Source organism: Bos javanicus, chromosome 5 (assembly GCF_032452875.1).
Source record: "Bos javanicus breed banteng chromosome 5, ARS-OSU_banteng_1.0, whole genome shotgun sequence".
NCBI classification, from domain to species: domain Eukaryota; kingdom Metazoa; phylum Chordata; class Mammalia; order Artiodactyla; family Bovidae; genus Bos; species Bos javanicus.
This window is the reverse complement of record NC_083872.1, coordinates 113,013,115-113,030,654: the sequence shown is the minus strand read 5'-3', so window position 1 is coordinate 113,030,654 and position 17,540 is coordinate 113,013,115. Positions and strand designations below refer to the sequence as shown.

At 46.0% G+C, this 17,540-nt stretch overlaps 1 protein-coding gene across 1 annotated transcript in view; it reads right to left on the bottom strand.

Annotated features, from left to right (window-relative positions):
• ACO2 (aconitase 2) overlaps window positions 1–17,232 on the bottom strand; it is a 49,171-nt gene extending 31,939 nt beyond the window's left edge. The window contains exon 1 of the mRNA XM_061418654.1: window positions 17,072–17,232. Coding sequence (XP_061274638.1) covers window positions 17,072–17,107 — 36 coding nt within the window. The 5' untranslated portion in view covers window positions 17,108–17,232. The remainder of the gene's footprint in view (window positions 1–17,071) is intronic.
• Window positions 17,233–17,540: the final 308 nt, after the last annotated feature.

Below are 17,540 nucleotides of genomic sequence, written 5' to 3'. Positions count from 1 at the left end.
TGCCCACCCCGTGGGTCACTTCCCTGTGTGTGGTCTGGTGGACAGTGCGATCCCCCAGGTGACAGGAGGCGGTGGGGACCAAGAAGGAACACTCGAGGGGTGGGAATCCAGAGATCTGGCCTCAGAGTGGGGTCACAATGTCCCCTTGGATAAAAAGCCCAGACTTTCTGTGCCTTCTTTTTTCCATTTCTATAAAATGGGAGAAGCAGATTATTCTGGATGCCTCAAAATCACCTGGGAGATTTCACAGACATGGTGCCGAGACCCTACGGGCTCCCAGACCGCTCAATCAGAGTCATCGGAGGCGGAACCTAAGCACCAGTAAGAGTGAAGGTTACTCTGACACAGCTGGGTCTTGGAACCACTGGACTAGATGCTCTCTAGAGTGCGTTCTCTATAGCTCAGAGAGTCTATAAATACTCTTCCCCAGCAAGCGGGCTCTCAGCTAAACCCAGTAATTCCCCAAAGGCCTAGGGGAAAGCATAGCAACGTCACAACAGATTTATCTGCATCAAGGAAGAAGACCCCCAGGGTTCAGGTCTTTCTGGAGCAGCCACAGCCTTCGCCCTTCGTTCACAGACATGCCATTGTGCACACATCAAATGCAACCCAGTATAGTGTCACAGAAAGCAAGCCAGATTCAGAACACGTCATTGATGACTAGCTCCCTGCCTGGTCAAACTATTTTAAAATAATTATTAAATAGGGAGAATAATCCTGTCATTTAACAATGAACATGTTCCTAGATGCCAAAAACTGTCTCTGAGTGGTTTCCAAACTTCAAGGCCCGCGAACAAAATTCTTTGTGGTAAACACACCAGGCTGTTGCTAGGAGGCAACTGGCAGCCTGTCGATTGGGGTGGGGTGGGGTAGGGTCATTATCTCTGCACACCTGTACGCTGTTTGCTACAAACTCCTGAAGAGAGCTTAGTTGTACCACACTGGACTCTAGAACACCACAATGCTCTCCCTCCAGACCAGAGGTTGGTGGGATACGACAGACATGGAAACAGCGTGGTGGTGTCAGAGTAGCTGTTGTACGCGTGAGGTACATGGGTCAGTGAAGTTAGGAAAATATGGATGGTGAAGTGAAAAGGATGCTGAGCCCTCCTCGGGGTCAAACAAGATCATGTTCGGTTTTAAATAAAAAACACTGGCTACAGATGCAAAAGCCAAACAGAGAGAATGAATGATTTGCTCCACATCAAATGCCATTCGTGGAGAGTCATCAGGGAAGGAAGAAGTCCTTCAAAGTCCGCTGTAGTATCCTAGCAACATCCAAATACTGGCCACAAGATGTTCTGGGCTAAAAGGACCCTTGCAGAGAGGACTTTCCAGTTTTGACTAAAAACACGCAGGCACACACAAAATACACTTTATGGTGTGATCCAGCAGCAGGTACTTGACAGCGTGTGTAACTCAAAAGTTTCACACCTGCCATGTGCAATGTATACTGATAATTTTTATTCTCTAATTATCTTCAACGTGGTAAAGTACACATGCACACGTAAGATTTACCACTGTAACTGTTAAATGTGCAACTCAGTGTGCAACCATCACCACGGTCTCGTTCCAGAACTTCTCCACCACCCAAAGCGAGCGGCTGCTCCTCTTTCCACCCTCCCTGTCCCAGCAGCTGGCAGTTACTGATCTGCTGTTTCTACGGATTTGTCTATTGCACATATTTCATACAAACAAAATCATACAATAGGTGGCCTTCTGGGTCAGGCTTTTTCCATTTAGCTTTCTGTATTATTTTTTTGAAAGTAACTTGCACCCCATTAATTTCATGATCCAGTAACAGGTCAATATAGGCAGTTTGAAAACACTTCCTTAATGCAGCCTTTTTGGCACCAGAGACAGGGTCGTGGAAGACAATTTTTCCACAGGATAGTTTAGGGATGACTCAAATGCATTACATTTATTGTGAACTTTATTTCTATTATTATTACATCAGTTCCACCTCAGATCATTAGGCATTAGATCTCTGAGGCTGGGGACCCCTTTCAATTAAAAATATCAAGTTATGCCGATGGATGTCAACGAGACTTACTACGGTCATCATTTTGCAATACACACATACCTATAATCATGTTGTATACATGAAACTATCAGAAACTATTAGAAAGTTGTATGCAAATGGTAACTCAAATTTTTAAAACGTTACTTACAAACATCAAAGCCAAACAACGAGGAGCTGCCACCACAGGCGTTTGCATCCCCAGGCTCTCTGCAGCATTCTACCTCCTGCACCAGTGGCCCCCACCTCAACCCACCCACTTGGTGCCTGTCCACACACAAACATCCACCAGGAAAATGGGATAAATGAAGACGACGGAGCAAGTTATTTTTTCAGTCAAATTTATTACACTTAAACATGTCCCTTGTTGACCCCTCCCGTATCTTTGATGTTAAAAAGGTCCTTTAAAGAAATAATGGCGACAGCAGAGGGTGATTTGATGGGCTTTTTGGTTTGGTTTGCTGTTGTTTTGGTGTCCTTACTTTAAAAAATTTAAAACCTGTAACCTTAGGTTGATCCCTTCAATTCCATGTATACACTTTGGTGCCCCCTATCATGCAACTTTCCCAGAACAAAACTGTCTTTGGGGGACACTGAAGAAGTAAGATACAAGGAGGAGGAAAAAGCTAGGTTTTAATATTACCCCTATTATCTCAGCAGCAGCCAGAAATTTGAGAAATGATAAGCAGGGTTGACGCTGGTGAAAAACATCTATCTTCACTGTCATTCTCCCTGTCTCCCCTCCCTCCTACCACCAAAGCTTACCATCTGTTTACCCATTCTGCCCATCTGTCAACCAGTTAGAGTGATTATGGGTGCCAGGCACTGTTCCAGGCACTGAGGATACAACAATGAATAAAATGTTTCAGTACTCCCTGCCCTCTTGGGACTGACATTCCGGGAGGTTAAGGGAGGAGGGGAGACAGTCAAGTAGAGACAGAGACACAAGTAAAATCTCAGTCATATATTAATAAGTATCATAAGAGAGAAGGAAGCAGAAGCAATGGGAGAGTGAACCAGCGAAGTGGGGAGAGGTGCAATTCAAAGGAGGATAGTTAGGAAGGGCTTCAGTGAGAAGGTGACATTCCAACGATAGGATCTGCTCACAAACTGGCCAAGAAAGCATGAGAGCAAAGTCAATAATACCACTGAGGTTTTGGGCCTGAATAACTGGAAAAATTGAGCTGTTATACACTGAAATCGGGAAGGTAACAGGAAGAGCTGGCTTGGGGTGAGCCTGGGAGTCTGCCTGTCTGACCCCCAAGTGGAGAGGTCAAGTAGGCAGCTGGATTCTCATTTTGGGTCCCTTCCCTCTAGAACTAGGCCAATAAATGGTCCATGTGGAAGCAGATTATCAGAACCCAAGGTGACCCCAGATCACCAAGTATCTTTTATTCACTTGATAGATGAAGAGTGTCCCAGGTGACACATACCTAGTTTATAGCAGTTTGGGGATTTCCTGGCAGTCCAGTAGTTAAGACTTCAACTTCTAATGTAGGAGGTGCAAGTTTGATCCCTGATTGGGGAATTAAGATCCTACGTACTGCATGGCACAGCAAAACAAACAAAAACATCCAGCAGTTTGGAGCAGAACTCAAGTCACTTAATTCACAAGTTATTACTTTTTCTACCATACTACCTCCCTAATTAAAACTGAAGTAGTACTAATTCATTAAACACGTATTTATCCAGCCTCAGACTTTGGGCTGGGCTTCCCTGGTGGCTCAAACAGTAAAGATGACGCCTGCAATGCAGGAGACCTGGGTTTGATCCCTGGGTTGGGAAGATTCCCTGAAGAAGGGCATGGCAACCCACTCCAATATTCTTGCCTGGAGAATCCCTATGGACAGAGGAGCCCGGTGGGCTACAGTCCATGGCGTTGCAAAGAGTCAGACACGACTGAAGCGACTAAGCACAAGCACAAGACTTTGTGCTATGGTGCTTGGATTAATAAGATAAACAAGATAAGACATAGTCCCTCCCACTGGCGAGCTTACAGTTTGGTGGAGAAGACAGATATCAAGTCAGATACCACTCATGAGACCATGGAAGCAATGATCCAAGCGCTGTGAAAGAAAGGTGATGCAGCTACAACACTCTAACAGCATAAAGCTGGAGAACCCAATCTAGGTGGGGGAAAGGCTTTTTCCAAGACAGTGATCTTTCATCTGAGAACTGAAACATGACTAGGAGCTAGTCAAGCAAACAAAGTGTGGTTTAGGAGAAGGAATTCGGGGAACCTGGCAGGCAGAGAGAACAGCAGGTGCAAATTCCCCTTGGCAGGGAAGCACTTGGTGGTTGAAAAAAGAGAAAGCCAGCTTGGCTGGAGCAAAGTGAGCAAAGGGCAGTGGAAATGGCAGAAAATAGAGCTGAGGTAAAGTGGAGCCAGGTACTGTAAAGGACCTTGGAGATCTATGAGTAAAGCCCCCAGCAACCCTGAACTAAAGCTTGTCTGCGTCTTGGTGGGATACCTGGTGAAACATCTCGGAACACCAGAGGACAGAAGGCTTCTAAAGGAGCTGTGAAGTCTTCTCCCACCTGACTCCTTACCTCCCTGGGAGGCAGTCATGAGACAGTTTCTCCTCGCCTCCCAGATTCTGATGAGGTATAGAGCTTTCTGCCCTGGACTCTTTGGACTAGAACTGCAGGATACAGAGCCGTTCAGTGGTGCCAGGGCCGCCACGACCGTCGGTTCAGTGCTCAGTTCCTTGCGTTCCGGTGCGGCCCTTTTCAGTGTATGCGACTAGAACCCAGGGAGCTGGCACCTTCAGCTTGTTCTTCTCCTCATTCTGTATCTAAGTAATGAACTGTCTGAATATGAAAGGGGTTCACTGCACCTTTACTGATCAAGCAGCCAGGCCTTGATCTCTTCTTATAAGTATGTGTGGACTTTACAGTACAACATGTTAAACGTTTAACTTGATCCTAAAAGTAACGGGAAGCCACTGAAGCAGGATTATATCTGCCTTAAAAAAATAAAAAGTCATTGTGGCTGCCATGTAGATAATGCACTCAAGGGGGGCCAAAGCAGAACAGGTTGACAGTGGCTTATCATGTAACCTACCTACCTCCCATGAGCACATTTGTATTTTCACACTTGAGCATCTATCCTGTGCCAGTCAGTAGGACACAGATACCAAGAAGAGTAAGACAGTCCCTACACTTAATGTAGCCTGGCCACAATCAGCATGTCAGTGCACCCACTGTGACCTGCAGGAAGGAGGAAACACACATAGGGGCAGGAGTACAGCAGAGGGAACAGTGAACTCTCCCCGGGCAAGCCTGCACTGAGCAGGGCCGTGGAGGATAAACAAGGGTTTGCAAGGCACTCGGAGGACAGTCAGTATGTACGATGATACAGAATTGTCAAGCGAAGCAAGGAGGAGCTAGAAACCACTCAGAATGGTGAGAGGCAAAAGACAAGCAGGAGGTGGCAGAAGGTCAGGCCAGACACCCAGCAGGGCCGAGGAGGCTCAATTAAGACCTGCGGCTTACTTACCCCGTGAAAAGAACTTAGATACAGCTCAAAGGCCCAGCTCCTCCATTTACTAGCTGTGCACTGTCAAGCCAAGGGTTCACCTTCGAACCCAGTTTTCTTTTTTGAAGTTTTTATCGGGGTAGCAGTCACGTACAGATGTGAGAGTTAGACCATGAAGAACTGATGCTTTCGAATTGTGGTGCTGGATAAGACTCTTAGGAGAGTCCCTTGGACAAGAGATCAAGCTAGTCAATCCTAAAGGAAATCAACCTTGAATATTCATTGGAAAGTCGACTGCAGAAGCTGAAGCTCCAATACTTGGCCACCTGATGTGATGAGCTGACTCACTGGAAAAGACCCTGACGCTGGGAGAGACGGAAGGCTATTTATTAAATAGCTTTTACTAGAGTTTTTCCTCCCATTTAAAAAAGTAGGACATGTTTCTTGGAAAAAATTTAGAAAATTTAGAAAATCTTATAACTCCTTGAAGATCATCCAGAAATACCTACCACCACCACCCCTCGACCAGACTCCCTGGCCTGATGCCAGGTACCCTGTGGAATTCAATACTCGGTGATTCCCAGAAGGGCATTAAACACCAGTCCACGCTGAATCCACATCTCCTCACAGCCCCTAGCACCAGGGTACCCACTGAACCCAAACTGAACAGGTGTCAGAGCTGAAATGTCTAAGCAGACAATGGCAACAATACTAATTACTAGTAGCAGCAGTAAGGGTTATGTGCATGAACAGCCCTAATGTATATGGGCCCCACTTAACACACGAGGAACTTGAGGGCTGGAGGAGGACAGTAACTCACCCAAGGTCTTGCAGATACGCCAGCATTCAAAGGCAGCCTGGCTCTAAGCCTAAACACTGAAACCTCCAAGTGCCAAGTGAACCCTGGCAACTTTAAGTACTGAGTTGGACACAAATGAATTAAAGAAATCAAATAACATCAAAATCCCTGGAGGGTGAAATTATGGACAGTTTTTTGTATTTAGGTAATCTGAACCTTTAACACCGTACATAAATTTTAGAATCAGAAGAAAATCTAAAGAAATATAAATTATAAATACATTACTATTAAACATTTTTAATTTTGATTACAAAACTTTAGAAACTTTACAAGGAAATCTATCAAAACATTAACAGTAGTTATCTCTGGGTGGGGTGGGTTATCTCTGGGTATTATGAATAATTATAAGTAGTTTTTACGGTATTCTTTATACTTCTGTATTTTCCAAGCTTCCTAAATAGGTATCTTTATAAATAAGGGGGAAAAAAGGTAAGAAATTAATTCTACCTTAAAAATAGCTATTACTGAGTCTTACAACATTTGATCACTGTGCCTGGAGGATAAGTAGTCTAGATCAGTAGTATCATTTAAAGAAGGAAGATGACTTGGGCATATTAAAAACTTATTGGGGTTTTGTCTTTGTTTTCTCAATCCAAAAGTAAAACATAATGCTTGGTTCAACCTGGCCCCATGGTCATTCCAGCGATCATCCACTGGCCATCCACTCAGATGTCACAACAATTAGGAAATGGGAAAATTTTTTCCCCATACTTGGAGTCCAAGTCCCAGGCCATGTGAAATTCTCATGAGTAAGTACCAGGCCCTTATCTAGAACAGATACTTCTACTAAGCCCTCAGCCTCCATTTTCTCAGGAACTAGGAAGTCGAGGGCAGCCTCAAGGCAGAAAACCTCTTCAGCAACCTCTACAGAGCCTGGATTCAACATGATTATTCTAGGGAGCTCATATGCTTACAGAAAGCCTATTCCACTACTAGACAGCTGTTACCAACCAATGCTTCCCACGCTGAACTGAAACCCACCTCCTTCCTATCAGGCAACGGAAACCGGGGCTCAAATCCCAGCTCTGTCCCCGACAAGTGGCGTAAGGCTGCGTGGTTTTGTTGAACCCCTCTAACGCTGCAGGGGTTATTGAAGGAGAGCACCCATGTGAAAGCAGCCAGCCCAGTCACCGACACACTTCCTAGCCCTGTCCTTTGGAACCAGATCAAATGAGCTTAGTCACTCCTCCACGCTTCAGCCCTTCAAATCACTGAAAACCATGACTGTGTCTTCTCCATTCTAAGCACTCTAGTGTTTCCTTGCTACAAAACTCCATCCACTTGGGTGGGAGTCTCCCCTCAGGGTGACCATAAAGCCCTCAGATCTGTTTTGGAGTAAACAGCAACAGCTGACCCACTGCTCCAGGGCAGTGTCTCTTCTAACCCTTGCTGGACAGAGCTCAGCCTCCCTAAATACCCTGAAGATGCAGAGGTTCAGTGACAGCAAGTGGCCTGCCCAAGGTCACATGGCTGGGAACCTGCTGAGCCGTGCCCTTCTCACCATGCTTACAGAGTGTCTCCCAACCTCTGCTCAGGCCCGGCAGCCAGGTGGGCTCAGTCCTCCACGGGGGCTCAGTGTCTCTGGTGGAATCTGGCTTCTTGGTCTGACCGTGCCCTCTCCTCTGCTGGCTGGGATATGAATCTCCAGGGCTCCCAGGGGCGAGGGAGGCTCTCCTGATCTTGTGCTTAACTGACACAGAACAAACTCTGAAGGAAGGACTATAACCAAAGTGGACCCGCCAGGGAATCAGGTAAGAAATAAAATGAAACAAAACCAACAGAACTGTGAGGCAGGACCACAAAGGTTATCTTAGGTCACCTTCCCAACAACTGGGCCAAGTGGGAGTGTCACAGGTCATTGTGTCTTCTGTTTTAAAGAGAAAACAGACTCCGACAGGTGAGAAGGTAAACTGCACTAAAATGTAAGCTCTACAAGGGCAGAAGACTTGTCTCATTTGGTCACCACGACAGACTCAGAGTTTAGGACACAGAGTCCAGGACACCAGTGCTGGATGATGAGATGGATGAAGGCAGAACCATGATTTGAACACAGGCTCCTCATCTTGCTTTCCAATTCAAGTTGTGAGTGTCTCTGGCAGAGGCTGTGTTGAGCCTCCGTGCCTGTTCACAGAGCCAAAGCATGGGGCAGGCTGGCTGGGCCAGTCTGACCTCCGTCCACACTCTGAAGCACGCCACACACCAGCGCTGCCTCAGAGAACCATGTGTCAGAGGGCGCTACAGCTCAGAGCAAGCGGAGGAGAAGGTGGCTGAGCTGTCCAAACTGGCCGGGATCCTGGAGCAGCCTGGTCTCTGAAGGCAGCTGCTTCACCAAGAGACAGGGAAGTCGCCGGCCCCATTCTGGCCTGTCAAGTCTCACTGCAGCAACACTGCAGCCCGTGTCTAGCCACAGGGAAGGCATCCGCTCTAGAGCTGGAGGGGCCTGGCCCAGAACCTCAGCTCCCCCAGCTCTGGGACCTCAGACCAGAGTCTTCACTTCTCTGAGCCTCTGTTTCCTTTTCTGTAGAACTGGTGTAAAACAGTAGAGATTTTGTGAGGATTAGAAACAATGTGTGTGCTAAGTCGCTTCCCTCGCGTCTGTCTCTTTGCAACCCTACGGACTGTAGCCCACCAGGCTCCGCTGTCCATGGGATTCTCCAGTAAAGAATACTGGAGTGGGTTGCCGTGCCCTCCTCCAGGGGATCTTCCTGACCCAGGAATTGAACCCACGTCTCTCATATCTCCTGCACTGACAGGCGGAGGCTTTACCACTAGCACCACCTGGTAAGCCCAGAAACAATGTATTGTTTGTAAACATAGAGGGGAAAAAAAAAGTGTGGAATGAAAATACAAAATTACTATCAGTGGTTGCCTCTGTGAACAGGAACTGGGAGAAGGAAAGAGAGTTTTAAACGTAGTCTTCTTTAAGGAAAAAATATATGGAAAACACAGAGCTCGGCAGCTGGGTTCCTGGCAGGCATTCAATAAATGTAAGCTGCTGTTCATCATTTCTCCTGGGAGGAGATGCTGCCTCTCACATACCTCCTACCTACATGTTGAGAAAGAACCATGAGCTGCTGTTTCCGACCATGCCCTCTGCCCCCTCCCAGCTGTCAAAGCTGGTCCCTCCCAGCCCCAGAGCAGGTCCCAAGCACCAGGACAGCACATCTCAGAATTGAAAAGGTCTCATCTATCCACTCATTCTGCCCCTGAATGCCTGAGAGACCCTTTCTGGCAGTGGGGAACACACCACCACGTGAGGCCACCCATTTCACCAGCAAGATGACCTCAAGGTCTCAGGAAGGGAAAGACTCCTGGTTCCTCTGACCATAACCCTCAATGGCTTTTAGCCTCACAGCTCTTAGCAACCAGCTCTTCCTGGCAGGGAAGCCTCAGGTGAGGCTCTGTCTAGGTGAGCAATGCAGGAATGCACGTCAGTCAGCACCTTCCTTAAGAAGCGTGATCTCTCCACATCTCTGCTTCCTCAAGAAGGGTGATCTCTCCACATCTCTCCTGCTTCTAAAAACTGTCTCCCACTCCTGGCAGAAGAATGTCTGGCAACCCTCCTAAGACTCCCAAGCTATAACAACTCCCTCCTGTCCCTAGGCAATCAGTGAGCTTGGTTGCTATGCAACAGGCAGGCACAAAAGTGATGCAGTCCTTTTCAGAGGCTTGGGAAGGGGGCAGGGAGCCATTCTATCCAAGACACAGCCTCTAAATGGGGTCCAAGGCAGTAGGGGTTCCTTTAAGAAGTCAGTTGATAGACTCATTCATCTGCCTAATTCTCCTTTGCTGGTGTCTGAAGCAGACTCCAGGCACACCATGAACTGCATATAAATTCTGAGCCCTGGTCTGGCCCCCACCGCCCATCCTGAGGCAATAGCTTCCTCCGAAAGCTCGACAGGCAGCCTGTGAGGCTGACCCACAGCTCTGGGCCCTCCCTCTCAAGCTCTGCTGGTATTTGGGGCAGAAGGCAACCATGGCCTCAAACATCTCCACATCCCAACAGGACATGGAGCCAACCGAACTGTGTCCCCTCCATCTAGCCTACTCTCCAGAGATCCAGTTTCTACTTGCTATACTCAGGGGAGTCCTCTAGGAAAACAGTTTGACCAAAGGGTAAAAACCCTGAGTTCTGCAGTCAAATAAGCCTGCAGTCAAAATCTGAGGCAGCCGCATACTAGTCGTGACCTTGGGCAGGCCATTTAACCAACTGGGGTCTGTTTAACTGTTTCACTTCTCCAGCCCTCCTTTCCTTGGCCACATACAAAGATTTAAAACTAGTTAATTTCTGAAACTCTGCAAGGCTAACGACACCTACATCTTAGGTTGTTGTGAAGGTCAAGTGAGGCAGCGCTTGTCCAACAAGACCTAGTTCAGTGACGAGTACAGCAGGGCTGACAGCTCAGTATGGGTATCTTCTGAACGCCAAGGGTGCGGTGGGGCAGACCGAGCATGCCATCACTCATGCAAGTAGGGCCGGCGGCCTGGACTTAGCTCCACCCAGCACACTCCCTCCCCTCCTCGCTTCAGCGCAATGTATTACAGTTACCAAGATGTGGTTTCTTCCTCACCAGCACAGAAGCTCTTTCACAGGCCGGGCCTTTTAAATAAGTTCTGTAGTTCTCTCAGTGAGCAGTGACAACAGTAACAGCAATGTCTAGCTGAAGGTGAAGTGCCCAGCAACAGAGCACTGAAGTGTAGGCTGAAGGAGCTCCTGAGGCCTCTCTGGTCCCCCCACAACCGGCCACAGAATTAAAGCTCCCACTGAGAAACTGTCTCAAGTACTGCAGGGTGAAAGCAGAAATGCTCCTAACTGGGCCTAAATTCCCCAAGGAACCTCGTATTTATTGATGGAAATACTGCAAATGTTATTCTAGAGCTCGCCTTCTCAATGCTGGCCTTCAACTTAGAAAATTAGAAAACAGGAAGCCATGGGTTCATTTGCTCCTCTTCTCCCAACTCTCTTAGAGCCGTACCCAAAAGGTATTCCTGCACTAGCACTACACACCCAGTATCCACGGCCATTACAGAAGGAACAAGCAGCTTCACTAGAGCCACTCTTTTTTATTTTTCAGGCGGTACCACACAGCGTGCAGGATCTTAGTTCCCGGACCAGGGATGGAACACAGGCCCAGAGCTGTGAAAGCACAGAGTCTTGACCACTGGACCGCCAAGGAAGTCCCAAGACTCTTTTTAAACATATGAGTTGAAGATAAACGCTGGGCAATGGAGACTGTAGACCATCTGGAGGGGTGGAGACACAGACTAACTCTCACCAAGTGCCCGTATATCCTGTGTCAGATTTCCCCCACTTTATACACACAGTCCCACCTAATACTCACAATCGCCCAGAGACAGAAGGTACAGTGTCCATTTTATAGACGAAGAAACTGAGGCTCCAGAACTTAGCTGTTTTTCCCAGGGCCACACAGCAACGTTGCTGCCTTTTCCTTTGACCCAAGCTTTGCACAATGAATCCAAGAAAAAATCATTCTCCCTGCCTTTTCGGATCCACTAAATAAAGAAGAGCTTCCACAGGTTCATTCTAGAATAGTTTAAGAAAAAAAAAAAAATCTGTCCTTTGTCTCAATATTAGAAAAGGTCTATTTTTAAAATAACATTAGAAACTATTCACACATTTTTATAGTCCATAGAGTTTAAAGAACCTTCCAAATATTACCAGGTCTTCAGCACCATTCTAAAAATGGACTGTAGTCTACCTGGCTCCTCTGTCCATAGAATTCTCCAGGCAGGAATACAGGAGTGGGTTGCCATTTCCTTCTCCCGGGGATCATCCTGACCCAAGGATCGAACCTGGGTCTCTTGCATTGCAGGTGGATTCTTTACCATCTGAACCACCAGGGAAGACCATGTGTTTAAAGAGCTTTCCAAACATTACTAGGTCTTCAGGAGCCTTCTCAACTGGAAGGTAGCTATGAATTGTCCCATTCTGCAGATGTGTAACCAGAGCGCTAGAGGGCTGAGGCCTCGCTTGAAGCCACATGGTGAGAAGGGCTTAGAGGAGCCTCCTGAGATTCCTGGTATCCCATGTGCTGCCTTTTCTCGTTTTATTTTTGTTAAAAAAATTGTTTTCTCTTGGTTTTATTGATATAATTGACATAGCTGTGTAGGTTTTAAGGTGTACAGCATAATGATTTTACTTACACCATGAAATAATTACCACATTAAGTTTAGTGAACATCCATCAACCTCATTTAGACACAAAATCAAATAAATGGAAAAATATCTTTTTTCTTTGTGATGAGAACTCTTAGAATTTACTCTCTTGGCAACTTTCATATGTAACATACAGTAGTATTAATTATATTTACCAGGTACATTACATCCCTAGTACTTAGTCATAACTATAAAACTTTGCACCTTTTGACAAATTTCATCCAATTCCCCCCGCCCCCCTCACCCAATGCAGCTGCCCTGCAGTCCCTCCCCTTCTACATGCTGAGGGGCGCAGAGCCCACCACTGCCTTCCAAACTACATGCTGGGAAAACAAGGGGTGACAAAGAACACCAGGGCTGATGAAGACACATACAGCCTGAATGATCCCTCTCAATTACAAATCAAATCCTGTCACTTCACCATTTAAAATCTTCCCGTGGATTTTCATTACACTTGGAGTAAAACCCAATTTCCTTACCAGATCCAACAGGACCCTGGCTCCTGCCACTTGCTCAGACCTCCCTGGCATCACCTCAGCCACACTGGCCTTATTCCTTATCCTCAGACCCATCTCAGGTGCTTTGCACATACTGCTCCTTCCCCTCCTACTTTGGGCCGTTCCCCAAATCCTGAAGGGTTGTCTTATCATTTAAGTACCAGTTCAAATGCTACCTCTTCTGAGAAGCCTTCCCCAACCACTCCAGTCAAAAGCTATGCCACATCCTCACCTCTACTCTCTCGACCACACTATCCTTATCTTTGTTGTCTTACTTCACAGCTAAATTTTCTTGTCCACTTGTTTGTCTCCCCAGAACTACAATACAAGCTCCACTATTCCTGTTGATTATTACTCTCTCAGTGTCTAGAAGAGAGATAGGGACATAGTTAAGCGTTCAATAAATGTTTTAGGAACAGGCTGTTCAAAAGGCAATGGTGTGCTCCCCTCATCCTCATACTCACTCTGCCCAAATTTCAGATTGGAAGTTTACTCATCTGTTCATTCATTCACTTAATTCAAACCAACAACTAACTACTGGTCACCTGAGAAGGTACCACAGTGAATAGGGAACCAGAATGATCTATTTCCCAATTCAAAGCAAGATTTTTTTTTTAATGTGGCACTTTACAGAGGCACTTTTAACATTTGCAAATGTGTCTGATTTCTTTGTAGTTAACAGACTGTTCAGATTTATATGCAAGAAGTTACATAACTTCCGCAAGGTCACATGGTAAGAACTCAGCATCCCGGTATCTCAAGGCAAAACCAAAGACCTAAAATGTATCTGGAAGTGTCCAACCCCTTTTATTTTCTATCCATGGTCATTTACATGAAAGTTAATTTTATTTTATTTTTTAATATTTATTTATTTGGGTGTGCCGAATCTTAGTTGCAGTGTGGGATCTAGTTCCCAGACCAGGTATTGAACTCAGGGTCCCTGCATTGGGAGCATGGAGTCCCAGCCATTGGACCACCAAGGAAGTCCCTGAAAGTTCATTTTAAAAACTGGAGAGTAGATAGGTTTTTCAAAAACTTCACCTCCATTTTCTTCACTTTATTTCTATCTTCCTACCTGGTAGCAGGTATCAAATGACACAACACTTTGTGGAGCACTGTTCTCTGGTTATGGACCATTAATGGTGCCCTGGGTGACAGGCTGAGTGTTGATGGCAAAGGGAAGCAGTGGTATGGTGCAGGTGCTGGGACCTCAGGCTTGTGAGTCAGAAAGTACCAGATTCAAACCACATCCACTAACAACTAGTGATAAGGCCCTAGACAAGTTTATTTTAATTTAATGAACAAACACTTATATAGCTCTTTTAGATGGAAGCAGGGTTCTAAGTGGGCTTCCCTGGTGGCTCAGAGGTTAAAGTGTCCGCCTGGAATGCAGGAGACCTGGGTTTGATCCCTGGGTTGGGAAGATCCCCTGGAGAAGTAAATGACAACCCACTCCAGTACTATTGCCTGGAGAATCCCATGGAGGGAGGAGCCTGGTGGGCTACAGTCCATGGGGTCGCAAAGAGTCGGACACGACTGAGCGACTTCAGGACACGACGACAAGGGTTCTAAGTACTTTGCAACTATGATTACTAGATAAGTCAGATATACTATTATCCTTATCTTACAAGTGAGGAAACAGGCACAGAGAGGTGAAGTAACTTGCCCAAAGCCACAGCTAGTGCATATCAGAGTCAGCATTAAAGTAAGACATTGGATGCCAGAATCTATGCTCTCAGCCATTACACTGTGTTTCTGCTCTACTCCTATTTCTTCATCTATAAGACAGGGCTAATAAATCTGCAATATCTCACAGGGTCATGCGAGGCTACTGGCACACAGTTAAGTTACATGTTAGCTGCTCTTAGTGGTAGTAGTAATTGCCATCACCTTTGGTCCAGTCAAGGTTCAATCAAGGTCTGCCCAAAATACTTCAGCTGAGAAAGATCTCCAAGATCCTCTGCAGCAGAATACGTTAGAATAAGTGGAAGTTCCATGAGAACAGAATTATCTGCTCTTTCTGCTTCTCGTTGTATCCAGAGGAAGCAGAGGGTACTCAGTTAATATGTGGTAAATAAACTGAGTGCATGGACAGGGTTCTGTCACACAACAACTAAGGTAGTACCATCACTTCTCAAATGTAGCTGAACATAAAAGAGGTAAATTTAGAAAGTTTTTAGACAACAGTGGAAGCTGGCCATTACTTAAGACAGCCTGGCTATTAGCAGACAGTGTGGTATAATGCTGCTCATTCATCTTAGCTAAATGCAGTCTCAAGGTCTTGGAGTGTCTGTCTATAAAAGAGGAAGCTGGACGACATGATGATCATAAACAAATACATTCTTGCTCATTGCTTTGTAACAATTATTATAACAATATGAATGGAAGCTGATCACCAAGTACTCGATAAATGTTTTTCAATGAACACAATTTCCAAATGACAGATGAAGAAATTGGGATTCCGTTTCCAAGTTCAAGGTCACTTGGATGGGTTAGCATATGGGTTAACTTGGAAGAGTCCAGCTCTCTTCCTATGCATGTCTAATGCTCATGCTTTCCAAGATTCTTTTTCGGTTAAAAAATACTGTGATATCAGTTGTCTCTTCCAAGCTCAATAAATCTAATAATTTACCTTATCAAATAACCTTGTATAACTTCACTAGATCATGTGACAGTAGGATCAAGAAGAAACAACTATTCCACATTGCTAACCTGGAGAATCAAAGCATCTAAAGAGAGAATTAATTAGGCCAAATCCCCTGTTTCTGCCAGAACTGAGACCCCATAAGTATAAATAAGATAAATGATGACTTCACTTTAAATGGTTTAAATTTAAGCAATATGACTTAATAAATAACTTCTGGTAACACAAAACTTTTTGAGGGTACAGTACCTTACCTTGTTCAAACCTGTAAGTATAGTTGGCTACTTGATCCAAAGTAGATGCACAGGTTAAATGTAAAAAGTTGCATAAATGTCCACAAATGCTTGCTTCCTTTATTTTTATTAAAATACACGCTTGACATTGAACCTTTGTGTGTAACACCACCTTCCTAGGATTGTCAAGTTAAGACTGAAAAAGCCATCTGGCAGTCACAGTCAATTTTCTAGATGGTTCATAACAGGATTGTCAAGGTCAAACTGTTGATTCTTTTACCTTCCCATCTAGTAATTGAAAAGCAACGAAAGTGGGCTCAATATACTTCGTTCTGGTACTCTCACAAATACAAACATCAGCTCCAGGATCACACTCTGGTTCAAAAAGTTCTGAGGGCAGGGTGACACGAACAGCGGGGTAGTAGGGCAGATGCTGAGGCCACAGCACTTGGTTAACACTCAAGAGAGAGCAGGAACTTTTACCTAGCAGTTGCATCACCTATCAAATGAGAATAATCATCCTACCAAATGATCATATAAATTAAGTGATATGACGAGGAATGGTCTTGCAATCTGTGCAAAGGTGAGAGACTACTGTTATCATTATTAATTACTACAGCTGGGGACGGAAGGTCCCCTAGAACTCTTGGCTGTTATGTTCTGCAGGATTCCCTCAAGATCGAATATAGTTTTTTTCCTCCAGACTTCGGGTTTGACAACGACTGATGCACTTGGCTAGCGAGTCTCCGCCGCTGAGAGATGAGAAGTGAGGCCTTCGGGTTCTGGGCCTAGCGAGCTCAACAACCACCGCGCCCCCCCAGTCACCTTGTCCTCACCTTGAGGAACAGAAAACGAAACTCTATGGGGTAGAAAGTGAGGTCCACGAAAACGAGAAAGAGGTGACTCCACTCTTCACCTAGATGCTGCTTCTAAGACCCAAGCTTCCAGCTGGGCGGGGACAGAGCAGAGAGAGCTGACAGAGCCAGGGACGCCTTGACCTCGGGCGCCGGAGGAGCGAGCGTGGGTGCTGGGCCCGCGACAGGGACAGGTACACGAAAAGCCGGCCGGAGGTCGGGCCTGCCTCGTCTTGCCTCGCCCACAGCCGCAAGCACAGGAGGAGGCACCCCGCCCCCGCGAACCCAGGGGGCCCTCAGTTCGCTCACCTGCAGCCGGGACACCAGTAGGCTGTAAGGCGCCATTTTGTGCACTGACAAAGATGAGGTCGCTTGAAAGTGACGTACCACTCAGAGTATTTAAAGCCTTCGGGATGTGGGCGTGGCCTGAAGAGAAACGCGACCTCGTGAAGGCTGGGCCTCCGTCGAGGCGCCTACTCCTGCGAGCGCCTTGGGCGGAGTTCCCGTGTGAGGACTCGAAAGGGGAGAGGAAAAAACTATATAAAAACACTTAAGGAAGTAAATACGGGGCACAGAGATGTCTTATCGAAGTGCACACTTCAACTTTGCACTTTGAAATTTGCTTCTTCCATTCAAGTCCTGGAAAGGTTGTGATTTTTTTTTTTTTAATAACTTTTATGCACCTGCCAGGACCCGGCCCCCCGTTAGGACGGAAACTTGGCTTTGGAATTTGATCTCGCGAGAACCAGCGGGTTTTGGTGCAAAGAGTATAAATACT